We start from the raw sequence: 18910 nt of genomic DNA, 5'->3' as shown, positions 1-18910 counted from the left end.
TCTGGCCTGCCAGCTGTTTTTATAAATAAAGTTTTATTGAAACACAGTCATGCTCCTTTGTTTACATATTATTTATGGCTGCTTTCCTGCTACAATGGCAGAAGTGAGCAGTTGAGAGAGAATATATGACATCTAAAGCCTAAATAATTTACTCTCTGGCCCTTTATAGAATAAGTTTGTCAACTCTCGTTTAAATGAAACAATATGGCCATATACTACCACTGAAGTTAGATGAGGGGTATAAAAGGTTCCTTATAGTATACTCTCTACTTTTATGTACGTTTGCACTTTCCATAACAAGAAGTATATAAAAAGCTCTCCTTTTAGGACATTAACTGAGAAAGTTTTACTTCTCTTATTAATGGATGTATAAGAAAGCTTACAGTACTTTAAATGCTACAAAAATGAACTCTTGTTAGGTGAGAGAAAGCAGCAACCAAGAAGAGTCAGATCTGACGACAATGGAAGCTATGAAAAGCAGCATTTAAATTAATCAACAAAAAAGGAATTCAATATAAAAGTATGTGCGTTGAAAACAGATTTCTTGAAGGCAAAGAGGAATATAATAAATAGAAGCAAAAAGTACTGTATTAAAATAAGGAGAAAAGAATGGAACACCTTATAAATCAACTCAATCAAGTACCAGATGATGTGGAAGAGACTATTCAAAGAATGAAAGCTAACTGTGAATTAGGGATACTGAAGTTTGACAAGAAGGTGGTTAAACTGGATCTTAGAATACTAAAAAACCTGGATTATCAGATAGGAATAGGAAGGGAGAAGAGCAATAGGAAAAATGTAAGTGCAGATGAGAGAATGACGTGTGGGAGGAAAGCAGGAGGATCAGCTGTAAGAGACTGGCACTTTGGGGTAATAATAGAGAAGCTTCCTGGGTCACTTGATGGGACCTGAATGAGAAGTTGATTTAAAAAGCAATGAGTGGTTTCCCTAGCTTTTCAGTAGGGAAGTAGCAACATGAAAGTCTTTCAAGGAAAAACAAATTTGGCCTCATATCTAGGGAGAGGTGAAAACAACAGGACCTAAAAATAAAGCGACCTGTTAGGAGACTACTATGGCAATTAGGGACACACAAGGGGGGCAGAGATAAGAGAAAGGGAGTAAAAGAGCAGGAAGAGTAACAGTAATTCAAGATTTGATAGGGATATCAGGAAAAGGATGATTTTGACAGAAATGGGTAAGATAATGTACAACAATATGGTAAAGTGGTTAGGAACATGGGTTTACAGTCCATAATTTGTATTCTTGACCTGATTCCATGATTAGTTTTTCAGCTGTGAGCAAATTACTTAGTTTCTGTCAGCTTCAGTTTTCTTTCTGTATAAAGGGCACATACACTCTAGATTATTGTGAAGATTAAATGTTAATACATTTAGAAGAATGTAATAATAATGCCTGGTACCTATTGAGCTCTCCAAAATAGTAGATATTATTAAGATGGAAGGGAGATCCATTTTCAGAAAAAGACATTGAACTTGACTTTAGACACTATGAGCATGAAGTAAAGACAGTGATTTGAATTTTAAAAATCAATCAAGGTTAACAATGGCTTTGACATTTATTATGGGAGGGGGGGTTATTTACAAATTACTAATGGTCAATAAAAACATAATCTGCATTATCTACAAATCATGAATTTTAAGGAAGCTATCACATGGGGTACTTACCTGCACATCAGGAGAAGTGCTGTCCTGAGACAGAGTATAAAGCATTCCAACACAAGAATTCAAATGTTGAGAAGAATTTATTCCTCCTAAATACCTATGTAGGGTTACCAAAGCCAATGAGTGTCCTGTTCTGGTAACTACATCCCTTGCTGACTTCAGTCTGTAATTATGGAAATAAAAATAAATGACAATTGCTGAAACAAAACTAATGCATCTACACTGTCACTTAGGTAAAACTTTTTGTATGAATAGTTACAAAATTCAGAAATATATTTACTGCTGATAAAAAAATTCTGAAATAACCCAACAGGTATCTTGAAAAAAAATATGTTAAATAAAAATGTTTTCACATTATTAATGATTATTTAAGTATGAACAATTTCAATGTCTTTCAGAGATATACACATTAAATTTAAATGGCAGACATTATTATTACTTTATCATTAAGCTACATTTTAAAAACTCATAATGCTGAGATACTTTAATTCCACACAAAGAGAGTTTCAACTCAAGAACTCTGATTTTAAAATTAAATATAAGAGAACTAATGTTTATTAGTATTTCTTATACATTGTGTGCTAATTTAAGTGCTTTATATTTCGTCCTTTAATCCTCCCAACAACCTTGAGATTCATACTACTATCAGTTCCTTTTCACAGATAAGGAAACCAAGATGATAAAGTAACTTACAAAGTAACTAACTATTAAATGGAAGAGTTGGGATTTGAGCCAAGTTAGTATTCCAACTCCAGACTTCAAACTCTTAACCAAATCAGACACACATATTCAGTAGACTACAAGGTCAAAGTGCTAACTGCATTATTACCACCACTACTAACATAACTTTATAGAAACAGATATATATTACAAGTATAACCGTGAACTTTCATTTGTAGTTTTTTTTTCATATTACTTTCATATTTACTATCTCATTTACCCTAACATTCTTAAGGTAGGCAGAGCAGTATTAACAACCTTCTAGATGAAATAGAGGAAAACTGGCTGAGAGGATTAAGTAACCTGCTCAAGGTTACAGAGCTGGTAGAAATGACAACAGTTTATGTTTCCTGATCTGCAGCCTACAGCCTTTTCTCTTTCCAGTGGATTATTCTTACTATCTATCATCTACATTTTACATGATAAAACTCTAAGTGTTTCACTCCCAGAGTTCATTCCACTGATGGCCAATGATATCGCTCATACAGATAGTGATCTTTCTCTTATCACATAAAAACTAAAGCCAAAGTAATAATAGTTCTATGTTCTAAGATGAGCAGGCCAAGAGAGGTTCTCCTTTATTTTAGAGTATTCACATTTGTCAATTTTTTTCTTAGTTAATTCGCAGAATGCAGTTTCACTAGATCCAACAAACCAACAAATTATACCCAGTTTTGACACACAGCCCATGAGTACTAAATAAAAAGTTCGCTTACTTGTCAAAGCTAACTTGAGCTAATGCAGCAGTAAAAGCTGCATCATCAACCACTTGGGCCAACCTAGCCCATGCCTCTGCAGCTGCACATCTCAAGAGGGGGTTGGGACTTTCTAGGGCTCCCATTACCAATGCCAGGGTAGGTCTTCTCACTTCTTCTGGACCCAAACTTCCCTTGGAGCCAGCCACATACTGAAATACGTAAAGAACAACCCAAACTTACAATTGTAGTAAATTCTCTTACCCAGTTTGGAATGTATATTCTGGTTAATCAAATATGTTCATACTTGGATTACTACTTAAAAAAAAAAATCAGAACACAAAAAATCCATACTGAACATACAAACAATAATTTGACTTTTCTCACAAAGTACTTTAGAATTTTAAACCTTCAGGCAAACAATATGGCAGTCAAGTATCACTGTAGTATATATGTGTTCAGAAGAACATTAATAGGGATTTCCATAAAACAAATAGCCAATGAAGCCTATTATATCTTACTTAGAAACAATAAGCCATAAATACAATAACTAGCCAGATTTGGTCCATAGGCCATACTCCACCAATCCCTGGTCTAGGATATTAGGCTCAGTAAGTTAAAGCATGGCTCTAAGCCAAGATTATAGGTTTGATTTCTGACTAACAAGTTTTATATGGAGAAAAAATAAAAAGGGAATTCCAAATCTTGAAACATTTTCATTGAGATTAAAAAAATGGAAAAAAAAAAAAAAAGCAACAGCCCTTTAAAAACACCTTCCTCCAACCTACTTAGTTGGCCATACATTAAAAAAAAAAAAAAAGGAAAAAGCAAACATTTGAATTTTTAAAAAATAGAATTACCTTCAAGAAAGTAGAAACTGAAGAAACAACATGTAATTGAACTACTTGTTGACGTGCTCCTTTCGTGTGCTTTATACTGTCCAAAAGCTGTTCCAATATAAGAAGCCTAGAATTAGAAACAAGATTTAAGAGCAAACAGATAAGACTGGATTCGTTAACAAAGGGCAGTACTGAGTACCTGCTGCTAATTTGTTTTGTTGCATTATGTTGTTAGAACTCCAAAATGACATAAACTGTTGTTGAACACACTGGAGCATTTTAGGAAAAGAATATATATCATAATCAATATAAAAATATTTTGATTATGTGTCATTCTGACAGTAGGGAGAAGCATCATTTTGTGAAAACAACAACAAATGTAGTTAACACACATAAAGATTTACCTGGGCAAATGCAGCTATTTCAGTAACTACTTCCTAAACAAAGGATATCTAAAAGTTACTTGTATCAAGTTTTTTCTTCTTAGTAACAGGACTTATTGGATTCAAATACATTGCTTCATTTTAAAGGTAGCACCAACTTATGTCATCTGTAGTTAATGAGAAGCAGCACAGCCCTTTGAATACCCAACTATACTTTAAAAATGGACTTGGGATCACACTATACCTAATACAATGTTAACTCTTGCTTTTCTCATTTAACATTACCTCTTTAGTAGTTTTCAAATCATTTTCATTCTTTGATAAGTTTCATGAAGCCAAATTTTACTATACACTAGTACTACAATTTATTCAACCATTCTTCTACTGGTGGAGAGCAATTTTCTAATTTTCACAATTCTAACTATGGTGAATATACACATTATTTCTGGTCTGTGGTTGAATGTGTCCATTAGCTATTTATGTATCTTCTGTGAATTATTTTTCATGTCCTTACAGGACAGAGCTTTTAAATCCTTATGCTGAGAATAAAGATATGTAACCATGAAGTAAAACACTCCATCTTTTCTACCAATTTCTTCAACATTTAAAAACATTGTTTCTAACCCTGCACTTCCTTTCCCCCATTCTCTCCCTTTAAATCAGAAAAACAAATAAGATTATTTTTTCGGATGAAAAAATGAACTATCTTGATGGCAGGCATAGTACCTCACAACTGATCTCTGCCTCTCTAGCGCCTGTGTTTGGCATGCAGTAGGCAGTCAAATGGGCTTGCTGAACAATCACAAAGGGCAGCTGCATCCGGTGAGTAACAACAGCATGACTGGCTGAAGACGGCATACGGGTATACTTGTACCCAACTCTAATGTACTTCTAACAATCTCTCTGAGCCCTTAACCAGATCTCTATCATTCTGTTGAGACAACACGGCCTAGATATAGCTCTGCTCCAAACAGCAATTTTGTTACCAGAACAGAATAAGTATGGGCATTGTGCTTTAAAAAAATCCAACTGTGGAAGAAGTCACGTTACAAAAAAAGGAAGGTATGAGGCTATGTGTGTATCATGTGAGTTGGGAAAAGCAGTATATACAATATATAAAATTAATTCATAGAATGTAATAAACATGGTGGTTCACTGAACACTTTGGGAATAGCAAAGTAACTCTAAGTACTCTATTTAAATATTTATTTCCTTATTTCAAGGTTATTTCTGCTCATCATAATAAATTTGAAAAACTCAAAAAGCACATGAAAGAAAAATAAAATTCACCTTATCATCCCACCATCTGGACAGAGCCACCATTAACATTTTGGCATCTTTGTTCTAGTTCCCCCGCAACCGCCCCCAAAGGCAAATGGATATCATCTTTAGAAAACTGGGATCACATTGTATATACTTTGTTAACAACTCTTTTTTTCCCCTGAACATTATTCCCATCTTATTAACTATTATACTGAAATAATTTTAAATGGTCATTAGTATTATATAGTCTGGCAATATAATATTTTATTTAACCAATTCCCTAGTTTGGGACATGTAGGCCATTTCTCATTTTTCTTATTATAAATAACATGATAAATATATTATATATAAAAAATTTTCTGCCTGTTTTTCAAGACCATATTTAATACATTTTGTTTCAAGAGCATATTTGTGCCCAAACTGTCCTGCAGGAAGCCTATGGGAGGGTAAATGTGACAACAAAGAGAAATTAAGGATAACATGCGGTCAGGCTCAGTAATCTGAAACCTAAAATGTCATTATTAGATCATATTCTAATCATCTGTTATAAAGGAACTGTATCATGTTGAAAATACTAAAAATACATAAGGTCAGAGAGCTTGAGAATTTTCTTATATTGTAATAAAATTTGACCTGTACTTATTTCCTTGGCCACATTCATGAGCCAAAGACTATAAACAGGACTTCCGGAGCCCCCAGTTTTTTTCTCCATCCTTTACCCTCAAATCCTGACTGAGATCTCAACAAAACATTTCAAATCTTCAGGGAGATGGAGATGACTTTTTTAGTAATACTGAACTGGTATTCCTAAGTAGTATCAATTATAACACATAATTACCAGTTTAGAACAAAATTAGGTATGGAAACAAAGTTTTGAGTCTAGATGAAATAAGAATACACACTTAACTGAGTAAACAGCAAAGAAATAACATTTGAAAATGCTGACTTACTTTATACTTTCAGGGAGGGTGTATAATGGTGAAATTTTTTAGTACTGCAAACTGTAACTATGCTTTTCCTCTCTCTCCATCAACTCACAATCTACATCATTTTATAGCATTTATAGCAGTGGTTCTCAACCTTGGTTGCACATCAGAATCACCTAAGGAGCTTTTAAAAACTTCAGTGCCTACACAGTATGCACACTATATTATTAAATCAGAATCTACATTTTAAAATGTTGTCCAAATAACTGCAATGTGCAGTCAAGGGTGGAACAATCTTCAGATGAATAAGTAATTCATTCTTTGTAATTATGTTCAAAATATATTTACAAGTAACTACAAACAACACATGCACAAGATCAATAATACTTCTTTTCTGTATAAAACATCTTGACATTCTAGAACTGTAAACATTTGAGTGCTTTAAAGTTATCAATACAAAGTTTTCTTATTTTCAGAATCCTATAGTCAAAAAAGAGAGAATCAATTGATTTCAAGACAATTTCTAAGTGCATAAACAATATACGAAAAACCTATTTCCAATTTTAGGGCACTCTCATGTTATAAAAGAGAGTTTCTTCTAAACCATCTAAACACGAAGCTAACCACAATAACAACAAAATGCTTTGAAATAGTCAGTTGTTGTTTTGTTAAATACAGATACTGTGATTAAGACCTTTCTTTTCTAGAAATGCAAATATATGGCCCAGAGTGGAAGGATCGGCCATTTTAAACAAGTATATATGCGATAACAGGAAATTAGAAACTTAACTTTCCTATCTACGTAGTTTCTCTCCTCTGGTCCTCTAACGACTCCCAATGGAGACTGCTGATAGTTGCTTATGACCCACTTTCTGTATCTGGGATCCTGCCAGACTACTTCCTCTAACAATCTCCAAACTACTGCTATCATTTTCGTTCAGTTAGAATCCAAACAGAATAATATGTTTTGCTTTTACCAGTTCTCAACTTTTTTATTACAACAAACAAAACCTCTCCTTCTTTGAATATTCTTCTATATTTAATCCAGGTAGGGTAAAAAAAAAAAAAACTTCAAACGACAAAAATAAGAAACCATTTACTTGAAATTACAATTGGGCAATAAAAGAAAAACTTCTCTAGGAGAGTAAGAAATCAATTTTTTAAAAGGAAAGCTTGTACGAAGTATGTTCTTTTCCTTTTCACTTTTTATCTTAGACCTATCAAAAAGAGTTAGTGTAGTCATTTAAGAACATGCTTGATTTAAATCTTTTGCCCACAAGGCCACCCGTTTCATCCACTGTAGTTACTGCTGTATTAATCCAAATTAATTATTTTAAATTAACTGCATGCCCCATAAAATAGTACAGTTAGAGACTAGTTCAAATCTTATCCTCTCCAACAATTCTCCTTTAAATATTCCAGACCACTGTGATTTTTCTCTCATCTTTTAGTGCTATAGCATTCATTTATAATTTAGTCATATATTGTCTTAAATATCTTATACCCACACTGTATAGTTATAGCATACACAGGGAACTATAGGCTATAAATAAATTTGGGAAAAATATCATCTTTTGAAATTAAAGCTCTGAAAAGACATCTCAAAGTATGTGTGTACCTTATGACACTGAGTAAATATTACCATCATTTTAAATAAAATGACATGAAGCTAACAAAAATTAACACAAATTTTATTCACTTTCCTATCCACTGAAAGTGAACTATCTAAAGCCCTGTTTCAGAAATACTAACAAGACTCAAAAAATATTTTTGTGAGTCTTCATCAAAGAGGCCAAGGTAAATTCCCTACCTCATTGGTATTCTCTAGAAGACAGAACTGGATAAAATGATATAAAAACTATGATCTAGTCAAATGCATAGTTGTGGGTCTAGCATGATAGAGACAGAGAATGAGCGAGGATAGTTAATTTGTAAATTGTTAATCAGCATAGCCCATGGGAGAGATTCACTTCCCATTTAGTATACCAGATAAAAAAATCATTTCCTGGACAATGGATATGAGTGGTGTTTTTGATCCCCAACAAAGATATTATCCTCAGTTATCAATTAAGAAATTGTCATTTTCAATGAGAAATCATTATCAGCTTTTGATTTTTCAAAATCAAAGTTCGTTTTGAATGACCTGAAATCCACCAAGCTGAAGACTCACCCCTGGACCTATAAGGGTTCCATAAGTCTCCAAGGTAAGAAAGCCTATGAGACCTAGTCCAAGCAGAATCCAGTGTTTTCCTTTGTACCAACAGCTCATAAATCAATGTTCTTGTGTTACTGAATTTTTCATTTGTATTTTCAGCTAGACAATAAGCTAACTGTAGGTAAAGTATTATATCCACAACAGTGCCTAGCAGTTTTCAGCCTAATCATTCAATCTAATCATTAACTTAATTACTTATTAAATATTAGCCAGATGATTAAACAAGAGCCTTTATCTCACATTCACCCATCATCTGTAAGAAATCTTTTATACAAATGAGAACTTTTGACAACATTCTTCTCACCCAATAGCTCTCTATTATGCACGCATTGAACCATTTACCAATCCTGAAATACTATCTTTCAGGATAAGTGAATTATTGAACATGGTTTACCTTTGAGGTTCTCCCACATGAGCACACACAACTCCAAAGAGCTTGACTGCAGAGCTAATGACTGACAGTGTGGGAGGCAGGGGCTTAGGCACTGAATCTCCTTCTACATCTTTCTCATAAATAGAATAAGGGTCATACTCGAGACTTCCACAAGCAATACCATTACCAAGCAGGAGCTACAAGAAAAAAAATTATATACAAGGTTTTAAAACCACTGTTCACAGACTGAATCAACCCAAGAGTTATTGAAAAATGACCATACCTGTTCTTCAATAAATCTATGGTCGGTCTCTTGTAGCAAAGGACTTAATATCAAAAGATCCTCCTGATGACAGAGGGGTGGAAGCAAAAATGTGAATGCTGCCACCTGTGTATCAGGGGCAGTCAAGTCAGCAGCCAGCTCTTTGAGGATGGCACAGAGGTTTCCTGTTGAGTCAGAGCAAACGAGCAATTAGCAATTTAGTACTAGCAGATAACTAGTTAGGATATGGGGTTAAAAAAAACCCAGGTTGGGCTTTATTCTATAAATTGGCCAACTTTAATCTATCACAGCCAAAGATTTTTGGTCAACTACGTGCTGCTAGTCACAGGCTAAGAACGGATACTGAAAAGACATCTCCAAGTATGTGTGCGTGTGTATACTTTAGGATACTGAGTAAATACTACCATCATTTTAAATAAAATGACAGGAAGTACAAAAACAGCATAAAAAAAGAACAGATACAAAAGTAGATAAATTATATTCACTTAAAAAAAACAGCCTGAAAAAAAGTTATAAGCATTAGACATGTTTTTATTGTGGAAAACTTCAAACACACACAAAAGCAGATATGTCTGTACTATGACACCCAACTTCCCACAGCCCCAGCATATGCTCGTAACTCATCCTGACCAGCTGGATCAATCTTGTTTCACCTGTCCCCCTATCCACTATCTCAACATCCCCTGCATTATTGTGAAGCAAACGTAAAAAGCATATTATTTCATCTATAAATATTTCATTGTGTATCTCCAAAGTTGAGGACATTTTAAACAATCCCATTATCATAATATCATGTTTTAAAAAATCACTGAACATCAAATACCCATTCAGTTTTCAAATTTTCAATTGTCTCATAAATGCCTGTTTTTGTTTGTTTTTATGTTTGAATTGAGATCTAAGTGAAGGCTACGTTGTAGCTAGTTGATGTATCTTAAGTCTCTTTCAATCCAAATTTCTTCCCTCTACTCCCCCTGCCCCCGCCCCCAGCCCTGTAATTTATTTGAAGAAATGAGGTTATTCATTCTGTAGGAGTTTCTACAGTCTGGACTTTTATGATTATACCCACCAGTGTAGTTTAATTTGTTCCTCTGTCATCTGTACTTTTTTGTAAATTGGTACCTGGATCCAGAGAGGATTCATTTTTTGTTTGTCTGTTTGTGTTATGGGGGCTAAGCTATAACATATGGCTGTCTCTCTTATATACACATTTTGAAAAATTGGTCTGTTTATCACATTGACCTAAATTACCATTTCAAAGATATTTATCCTAATTTCTAACGGATTATCAATAGAAAATTTTATCCACCTGGAGCGTAAATGGCTTCTCCCAGTTTGTATTTAAGTACTTTAGGAATGAGTAAAACCTGCCCTTAGAGAAACATTCACTTTCTTAAGTGTTTCTTAAGCAACAGCATCAGGATGAAATGAAGACTGAGGTGATGTTATTAGAAGTGGTAGGATGAGTTAGGAAGGGTTCACCTGCAATCATGTTCTGTATCATTAGCAGTAGTAAAAGTACTAACAACAAATATTTATTGAGGACGTTAATATGTGTCAGTAAATGTTCTAAAAGCATTACATGTAGTTTTCATAACCACCTCATGAGGTCGAGTTAGTACTGTCATTTTATAGGTGAGGAAACAGGAACAGAGAGTTTGTTAATTGCCCAAGACCACACAGCAATTACACGGCAGAGTCTGACTGAAACACAAGCAACCCAGACTCCAGAACTTGAGCTTCCATTCATTCACTCAAACTGTACTCAAGATGCTGTGTTTAATAAAATACATAAAAATTTTACAATATTTAATCCTTTCTTCAAGAAGATACAAAATACAGGACACAAATACACACATTAACTACGAAATGAAGGTAGGAAGTGCTATGTTTCATAAAAGATGGAAATGAAAGCATTGCTAAATTTAGAGAAAGGAGGGATTACATGCAGGAACTGGGGAGGGCAGACAGAGCGCAGTGAAGGCTTAACGAAGCAAAAGAGAGTTGCTCAAAGGAATGTCTGTAAGTTTAATTACCAGTATATGATACTCAGAAAAGTAATTCTGTTAGTAGTACAACATGCAAGGTATGTTTCCTATTACAGCTAAGTGTGAAAATAGTGGTAAATCTCTCTTTCTCATTTAAAGTGACTGCTCCCCTAACTGTCCCTGAACAAAGTATTTAAAGATGATTGATTTTAAAATGCAAATATGCTCTTGTAGAAATATATCACTGGCTTTCTGATGCTAATGAGACGTAATTTTCAGTGTAGAAAATATTAAAATATTTGAAAGGAGATCCATAACAAAACTAAGAAAATAAAAACTAAGAACCCAATTTTTACTCCACAAGCTTCAGAAAACTAAGTCACTATTATGACAAAAGTCTGCATTTACTGGACAACCATGAAGAAAAGTTACTTAAATTTTTATATCTGTCCCATATAACAAAAGCAATTTCTTATGACGTCTTGTAAGCTCACTTTTTGACAAAACATTGTAGCAACTGATATCACCAGAACTTTAAATCTGTTTTGTTACTTAGCCATATTTTCTGAGTTAATTAGATACATAACTTTAAAGACTACTATTTCCTTTTGTGTTAAAGATTTAGAAATTACTATGGGTTATTATTGTACTATGAGCTATGTTATTTAAAATGTCAATTTATGATATTTTAATGGTAAAGTTCTGACTGTTATGCTCCATACACACTATATAAATCGAATATAATCTAAAAAAGAATCAGAAGTCTTTAAGGAAAAAATCCTTAATTCTATTTCCACAGTTGTAAAGATGGAAAAAAGACAGATACAAAATGTCAAATCATTATTTTTGGTTGAAATAAAAACATTAATACATCCATATTTTCATTTTTCTATGAACTATATTTCTCATTTAATTCATGTTAGAAAAACAGACACACTTCAAAAAGACAGAGGGTGAATGTAGATTTTTTTCCTTCAAGAAATTCATAGTAATTCCTGACTTTGTCTCCCAATGAACACTCTGAAACTAATTTATAATCTATGGACTTCTATAATCATTATTCCATTAAGACTCCCAATTGCATTCCCAAACTCCAATTCTGAGAAAATAATAGAAGACTTTGTTTTTCTCCTTAAGTCCTTCAAGGGTAGACTTACATTATCATTTATCAGAAGATACACTATAGATTTTAAGTTGATATTCTAGTCTTCCTAAATGTTTAATGAAGACTTGAAAAAAAACCCCCAATTTTTTCATCTGTAGTTTGAAAATAAATTTCAAAATATGATGGTACAAATTGATGTAAAAGTTTGAAGGGAATTGCTCTAACCAGGACTTAGCTATCTGAGCTATGGAACACAGAAATGATCTCTAAGCTTTTTATTAGATACCTAGCAGGTATCTTTTATATTGAGAGCATAAAATGAGACAGACTTACCCCTAAGCTTTGACTGTTTATTAAGTCTCTAGATTACTTATAAATGGATAGGCAGCACTGCATGAAGCTCATCTGTTTTAATCTTGACTCCATCATTTATGGGATATGTGTTCTTGAGTTGGTTTTTGTAATCTCTCTGTGCCTTTATCTGTCAAATGAGGAAAATGGGACTAGCTCCTTGTATCATTCTAAGATAAAGGAGATAATAATATATGCAATTTGGAGAACAGTGCCTGGCATACAGAAATGGTTCTTTTGATAAAGTTTCTGAGAAAAGGCAACATATCCATTTTTTTTAGTTCTTCAGAAGCACATACTAAATGCTTACCTTATAGCAAATATTTTACTAGGTACATTTGTGAACCAGGAAGGGAGGCAGTGAGAACACCACCACTCACATAATGATAAAGGCCAAGACAGAAGTTACAATATTTTGAACTGATACAGTATATATTATATTGCATTTGTTTGCAGAATAAGGATATAAGTCAATAAATGTAGTATGTTTACAAGAAATAGATTTGAAGCAACAATCAACTTAATATGGTTGGCTGAAATTAAGACTAAAAAAATACTGAAGTTTCTATTGGAGACCATTTTCAACTTTCACTTCTTAAAACAGTCATCTTGAGTTATTCAACAGTAGTAGCAATATATTTTCTTAAAGCTGTATTTTAAATTTACAAGGTTTTAGATCTAATTTTAAAATAGGGCCAAGTTTATTTTACCAACCACAGTTTTCCAGTAACCCAAAGTCATCTTTAAGCCTAATAAGAGCAAAACCTATATTATAAACTTTATAAAATCAATTATACCCTGGCAGTTCAATATTAAACTTTTTATCTGGGCAGAGTTAAGAATGGAATAGTGAAATGGAATGTGTACTACAGATAATCACTCTAGAAGGAAACTAAAAATGGCCAAATTTCTAATAGATTTGCATTATATCTCTGTACAAAACTCTGGAGCAGGATCAAGACCAATCTTTGTGACTCATTCTCTCCCACACAGTGGAACGAGGGCTTTTTTCCCCAGAAGAGAGAAGAAAGCAAGACACAAAGAAGTAGGGTTTTTTTAAAAAAAAGTATTTTATTTTCTATAAAATGGTGAACATGTAGTTTAAGTGTGAACTACCTAAATCTCCTAGAAACAAGGCACTAAGTAACTGCCATATAATTCATTCATTCAGGCGTCACTTTCCAAGCACTGTGCCAGCCACAAACAGTAACACATTTTGCTCTAAGGCACATACCTTCATACGTTTCAGGAGGTAATAAAATCAATAATTCATAAAGCCTTTGTCTATAAACTACTGATGATGTTTTCAAAGGATTTCCGTATGTTTTTAGTATTGAAGAAAGCCTTAAAATAAAAGAGAAAGTCTATCTTAAGTATGTTATATATTGTTATATAATAATGTACAAATATTGAATAGGTTGACATATAAACATAAAATAGCTATATATATATTATTAGTGAACATTAGTGCTGCTTTTATGTTTTCTTTAAATAAGGTGTGCTTATAAGTTATAAGAGGAATTACAAGTGTCACGTGTGCAAATCATTCTGCTACCTTTCCTATCACAGTTCATAAAACAAAACTATATATTCAACTTAGACTTCTAAGGCCGTATTTTGTCTAGAAACTTACTACATTCCAAAATTTGCAACTTGGCATTTGTAAAAACTAAAGTCTATTATGTACAAAACAAACAAACAGGAGACATAAATATCTAGAGAAAAATCCAACTGTTGGTTACAAACTTGATCTGGAACGCCATCACCAAGTAAGAATGAATCATCAAAATATGCAAAATCATAAAACAAATTCTCTCTCTCTCTCTCTCTCAGGAAGATCTGCCCTGAGCTAACATCTGCCAATCCTCCTCTTTTTGCTGAGGAAGACTGGCCCTGGGCTAACATCCGTGCCCATCTTCCTCCACTTTATATGGGACGCCGTCACAGCATGGCTTGCCAAGCGGTGCGTCGGTGCACACCTGGGATCCGAACTGGCGAACCCCGGGCCGCCGCAGTGGAGCGCGTGCACTTAACCACTTGCGCCACCGGGCCGACCCCAAACAAAGTCTCTTTTAATGAAGCACAAGCTGAGTCAACGTTTCCCCAAAAGTTCCATTCACAGTCACTCATCACCTCCCTTCTTCACTCCTCTTTCACTTGCACATATTCTTGACCTTCTGTTCACTCTCACTACTGGTACTAAGACGTCATTTTACTGATGTTCACTCATCTAACAAACATTTATTAAAGGATTACTACTCTTTGCAAGGTACCATATTATCAACTGGAGTATGGTTTTCATCTCTCTTAGCAATACAGAAATTCAGTGGAATCACTTTTATTGTGCCACTGGAATAAATCCACTAAACCATCATGGTATGAGATTTTTAGGTACTCTGAGAAATTTGGGCAATGTTTATTCATTTGTATTTTCTAGAAAACTACTGCTTGCTATTTCTAATTTCTAGAAGAAAAGAGAATTATCTTTTTTTGTCATTTTATTAAAAAAAAACATGGTTCCATTTTATATCTTTCAGCTGAGCAAACAATGTACAGAAAACATTTACAAAATCTGGGTAGAATCTTTTAGTTACGGAAGTTAAGAATAAACCCACTGCATTTTTGTATTTCTCTAAAACCAGATGAGAAAATTACAGCTAACATATGACAACTATTTCAATCATATTGATAAGAAGTTAAGAAATTATAAGGTAAACTTTTAAAAATCCTGCAACATTCATTTGGTTTAAATACAACAGAATTTAGTTTGGAGGCGTATGTGTGAGTAGTTTTATTTTTAAAGAAAGTAAGATGAATAGAACAAAATAAGAATTTAGAAAAGCATTGCTAGTGGTTTCTGCTATTATCTATTAGGAGGGCAGATTAGAGTCGCTGAAGGGCCTTTCTGCTGTAAATACACTTAGATCCTAGATAAAAGATAATTTGCACTACTAGGCTTGCAGGAAGGACTTTTCCGAGGTCAGCCCCCTCAAATCCCCCCCAAACAAACAAACACAAAAGCATAAAACAAAACATGAGCTGAAGTGAGAATGGGAACACAAATGCCAATACCAACACAACAACCTACAACTGAGCTCGTGCCCATGGCAAGACAGGGGTGATAAAGTGGGGTCTCTTGAAGGGGGTTAAAATGGTCCCAAGTCCTGGCAGAGGCAAAGGCATACTGGATTAAACCCAGCTGAAGAGAGAGCTGAAGAAATTATCCAGAATGCAGCAGAGAGAAAAGGAGAAAAAAATACTAGAAAAAGTATTTTTTTCTAGTAAAAAATAGAAGAAAAAAAAAAAAGAGACACGGAAGACAAAATAAAAAGATCTAAAATTCTAATCAGAGCCTCAGAAGGAAAATTTAAAGAGAATGGAAAATAGGCAATATTTGAAGACATAGCAACCACTTTTCCAGAACTAATGAAAGGCATGGAATCCAACAAAATATACACCAAGTTGGATAAAGAAATTAAAAAATTGCCAGTTTAAAGCAGAGATTGTGAGGGTCCAGCCTGGTGGCACAAGCAGTTAAGTGTGCATGCTCCACTGCGGCGGCCCGGGGTTTACAGGTTCGTATTCCAGGTGCGCACGGACGCACCGCTTGTCAAGCCATGCTGTGGCGGCGTCCCATATAAAGTAGAGGAAGGTTCTACTGGGGCACAGATGTTAGCCCAGCGCCAATCTTCCTCAGCAAAAAGAGGATTGGAATCAGATGTTAGCTCAGGGCAGATCTTCCTCACAAAAAATTAAAAAATAAACCAGGGGCAGGCCCTGTGGCTTAGTGGTTAAGTGCGGGCACTCCACTACTGGCGGCCCGGGTTCGGATCCCGGGCGTGTACCGATGCACTGCTTCTCCAGCCATGCTGAGGCTGTGTCCCACATACTGCAACTAGAAGGATGTGCAACTATGACATACAACTATCTTCTGGGGCTTTGGGGAAAAAAGGAGGAGGACTGGCAATAGATGTTAGCTCAGAGCCAGTCTTCCTCAGCAAAAAGAGGAGGATTAGCATGGATGTTAGCTCAGGGACGATTTTCCTCACAAAAAAATAAATAAATAAATAAAACTGTTTAAAATAAATAAATAAATAAACCAGAGATTGTGAGATTCAATTTTAAAAAACTCCAACTTTATGCAGTCTATGAGATACACCTAAAAACAGTGACATGGAAAAAGACAAAGCACACATATAATAATCATAAAGATGAGAATTTAAACAAAAAGTATTATTAAGGATATAGAGAGCTACTGTATAATGATAAAAGATTCATCAGGAAGATGTAATTCTAAACTCCTATGTACCTAATTAGTCTCAAAATATGAAAGCACAGAAATTAACAGAACTACAGAGAAAAACTGATAAACCCAGCATTACCAGTGGAGGAGTTTAACACAGCATTCTCAATTATTGATAGGTTAAGCAAATAAAAAACTAGTGAAGACAGACGGAACAATGGAACTTAAAAAAAAATATAACACATTTGTCATAAAGTCTCAACAAATTTAAAAGGACAGGTAACATACAGATCATATTCATTAACTACAAGGCAATTAAGTTAAAAATCAGTAACAAAACCATAAGCTAAAAACTGTTCTATACATTTAGAAATTTAAAAACATACTCAAAGACAACTCAAAAACGACTCAAAGAAATTTTAATGAAATTTAAAAATACATAAAGCTGAAAAAAATGAAATAATTCATATTAATACCTTTAGGATTCAGCAACTGGAGCCTTAAAGGAACATTTATGGCCTTAGTTTATATGAGGAGAATTAAGAGAAATTCAATGAGCTAAGCATTCAAATTAAGGGGTTAGAAAAAAGAACAAGAACTTAAGAAAGCAGAAAGGAGTAATAACAAACAATAATTAATGAAGTAGAAAACAAATTCAACATAAGCAAAGTTATGCTTTGTACAGATTAATAAAACAAATATACCTCTCATGAGATGTATCGGGAAAAACAAGAGACCAGGAATAATGGAAACTAACCAAGAATGGAGGAAAGGACATTTAGATGTAGCAGAGATTAAGAAGATAAGAGAATAATAAGAACAACTTTATGCCAAAAAAACTGACGATGAAGACGCATTGAAAAAAATTCCTGGAAAAATCTAACAAGCAAAACAAACCCCCAAACCAGACCTCAAATAGTTAAAACAATTAAGAAAATGGACTATGTAGTTTAAAAAATATATATTCCCACAAAGAAAATATGAGCTCCAGACTGTTTTACAGACAGGTGGTTGCTAATAAAATTTCATGTGATGCATGATTCCAATCTTATATTAACTCCATGGAACCTGATGAAACATTCACCTACCTCATTCTATGAGGCTAGTATAACTTTGATGAAAATTTGAAGAGAAAGAAAATTATAGGGTGGCTTCACTGATGAACAGAAACCCAAATATAAGCAAACCAAATCCAGAAGTTTATAAAAAAGATAATTATTTCCAAGCTCAGTTTATCCCAAGAATGCAATCTGATAAAAAATTTCTCAATAAAATCTGTTACATTAAAATTATCAGATTAAACCATTTTATAAAAATCAAAACCCATTCATGATAAAAAAACAAAACAAAACGTAGCCAACTAGGCAGAGGTTATTTTCTTAACTTGAGAAAGAATATCTACTAAAAAGCTTGTAACAAACATCATTCTTATTCCTGAAACATGAGAAGCATTCCCTTTAACTAACCACTTCTATTCAGTTTTAAATGGTAGTTAGCTAGCACATAAGGAGAGAGAGAGAATATGAATGAATGAATGAATGAATAAGTATTATAAAGGGAGAAATCCAGAATAATCTACAAATGTTTAATATAGGAGAGTTTAGCAAGGTGGCTGGATATAAGGTCAATTATATTTTTGTACATTAGCAATAAAGAGATTATACACACACACCAGTCACTCCCACATACTTATTTAAATAGTAACTGCAATGAGAAATATAAAATATCTGGGAATAAATTTTTAAAAAGACGTAAGAGTTTTATATAGAAAAAATTTTATACTTTGTAAAAGACCTCAATAACAGAAGAGAGAGACCATGTTTATGCCTATTATAAAAATGTCAATT

At 33.8% G+C, this 18910-nt stretch overlaps 1 protein-coding gene across 6 annotated transcripts in view; it reads right to left on the bottom strand.

The window, feature by feature from the left end:
- HEATR5A (HEAT repeat containing 5A) overlaps positions 1-18910 on the bottom strand; it is a 98892-nt gene that overhangs the window by 40686 nt on the left and 39296 nt on the right. For 5 of the 6 annotated variants that reach the window (XM_058540753.1, XM_058540757.1, XM_058540756.1 and 2 more), the window contains exons 14-19: positions 14055-14164; positions 9380-9543; positions 9118-9293; positions 3958-4063; positions 3119-3309; positions 1686-1845 (exon numbers count right to left, since the gene is read on the bottom strand). In XM_058540753.1, the coding sequence (XP_058396736.1) occupies positions 1686-1845; positions 3119-3309; positions 3958-4063; positions 9118-9293; positions 9380-9543; positions 14055-14164 (907 nt within the window). The remainder of the gene's footprint in view (positions 1-1685; positions 1846-3118; positions 3310-3957; positions 4064-9117; positions 9294-9379; positions 9544-14054; positions 14165-18910) is intronic. The other variant, XM_058540758.1, reaches the window with a different exon arrangement.

The sequence above is a fragment of the Diceros bicornis genome, chromosome 5, assembly GCF_020826845.1.
Source record: "Diceros bicornis minor isolate mBicDic1 chromosome 5, mDicBic1.mat.cur, whole genome shotgun sequence".
In the NCBI taxonomy this organism is placed as follows: domain Eukaryota; kingdom Metazoa; phylum Chordata; class Mammalia; order Perissodactyla; family Rhinocerotidae; genus Diceros; species Diceros bicornis.
Note: the sequence above shows the minus strand (reverse complement) of the source record. Positions and strands in the feature narration are given on the sequence as shown.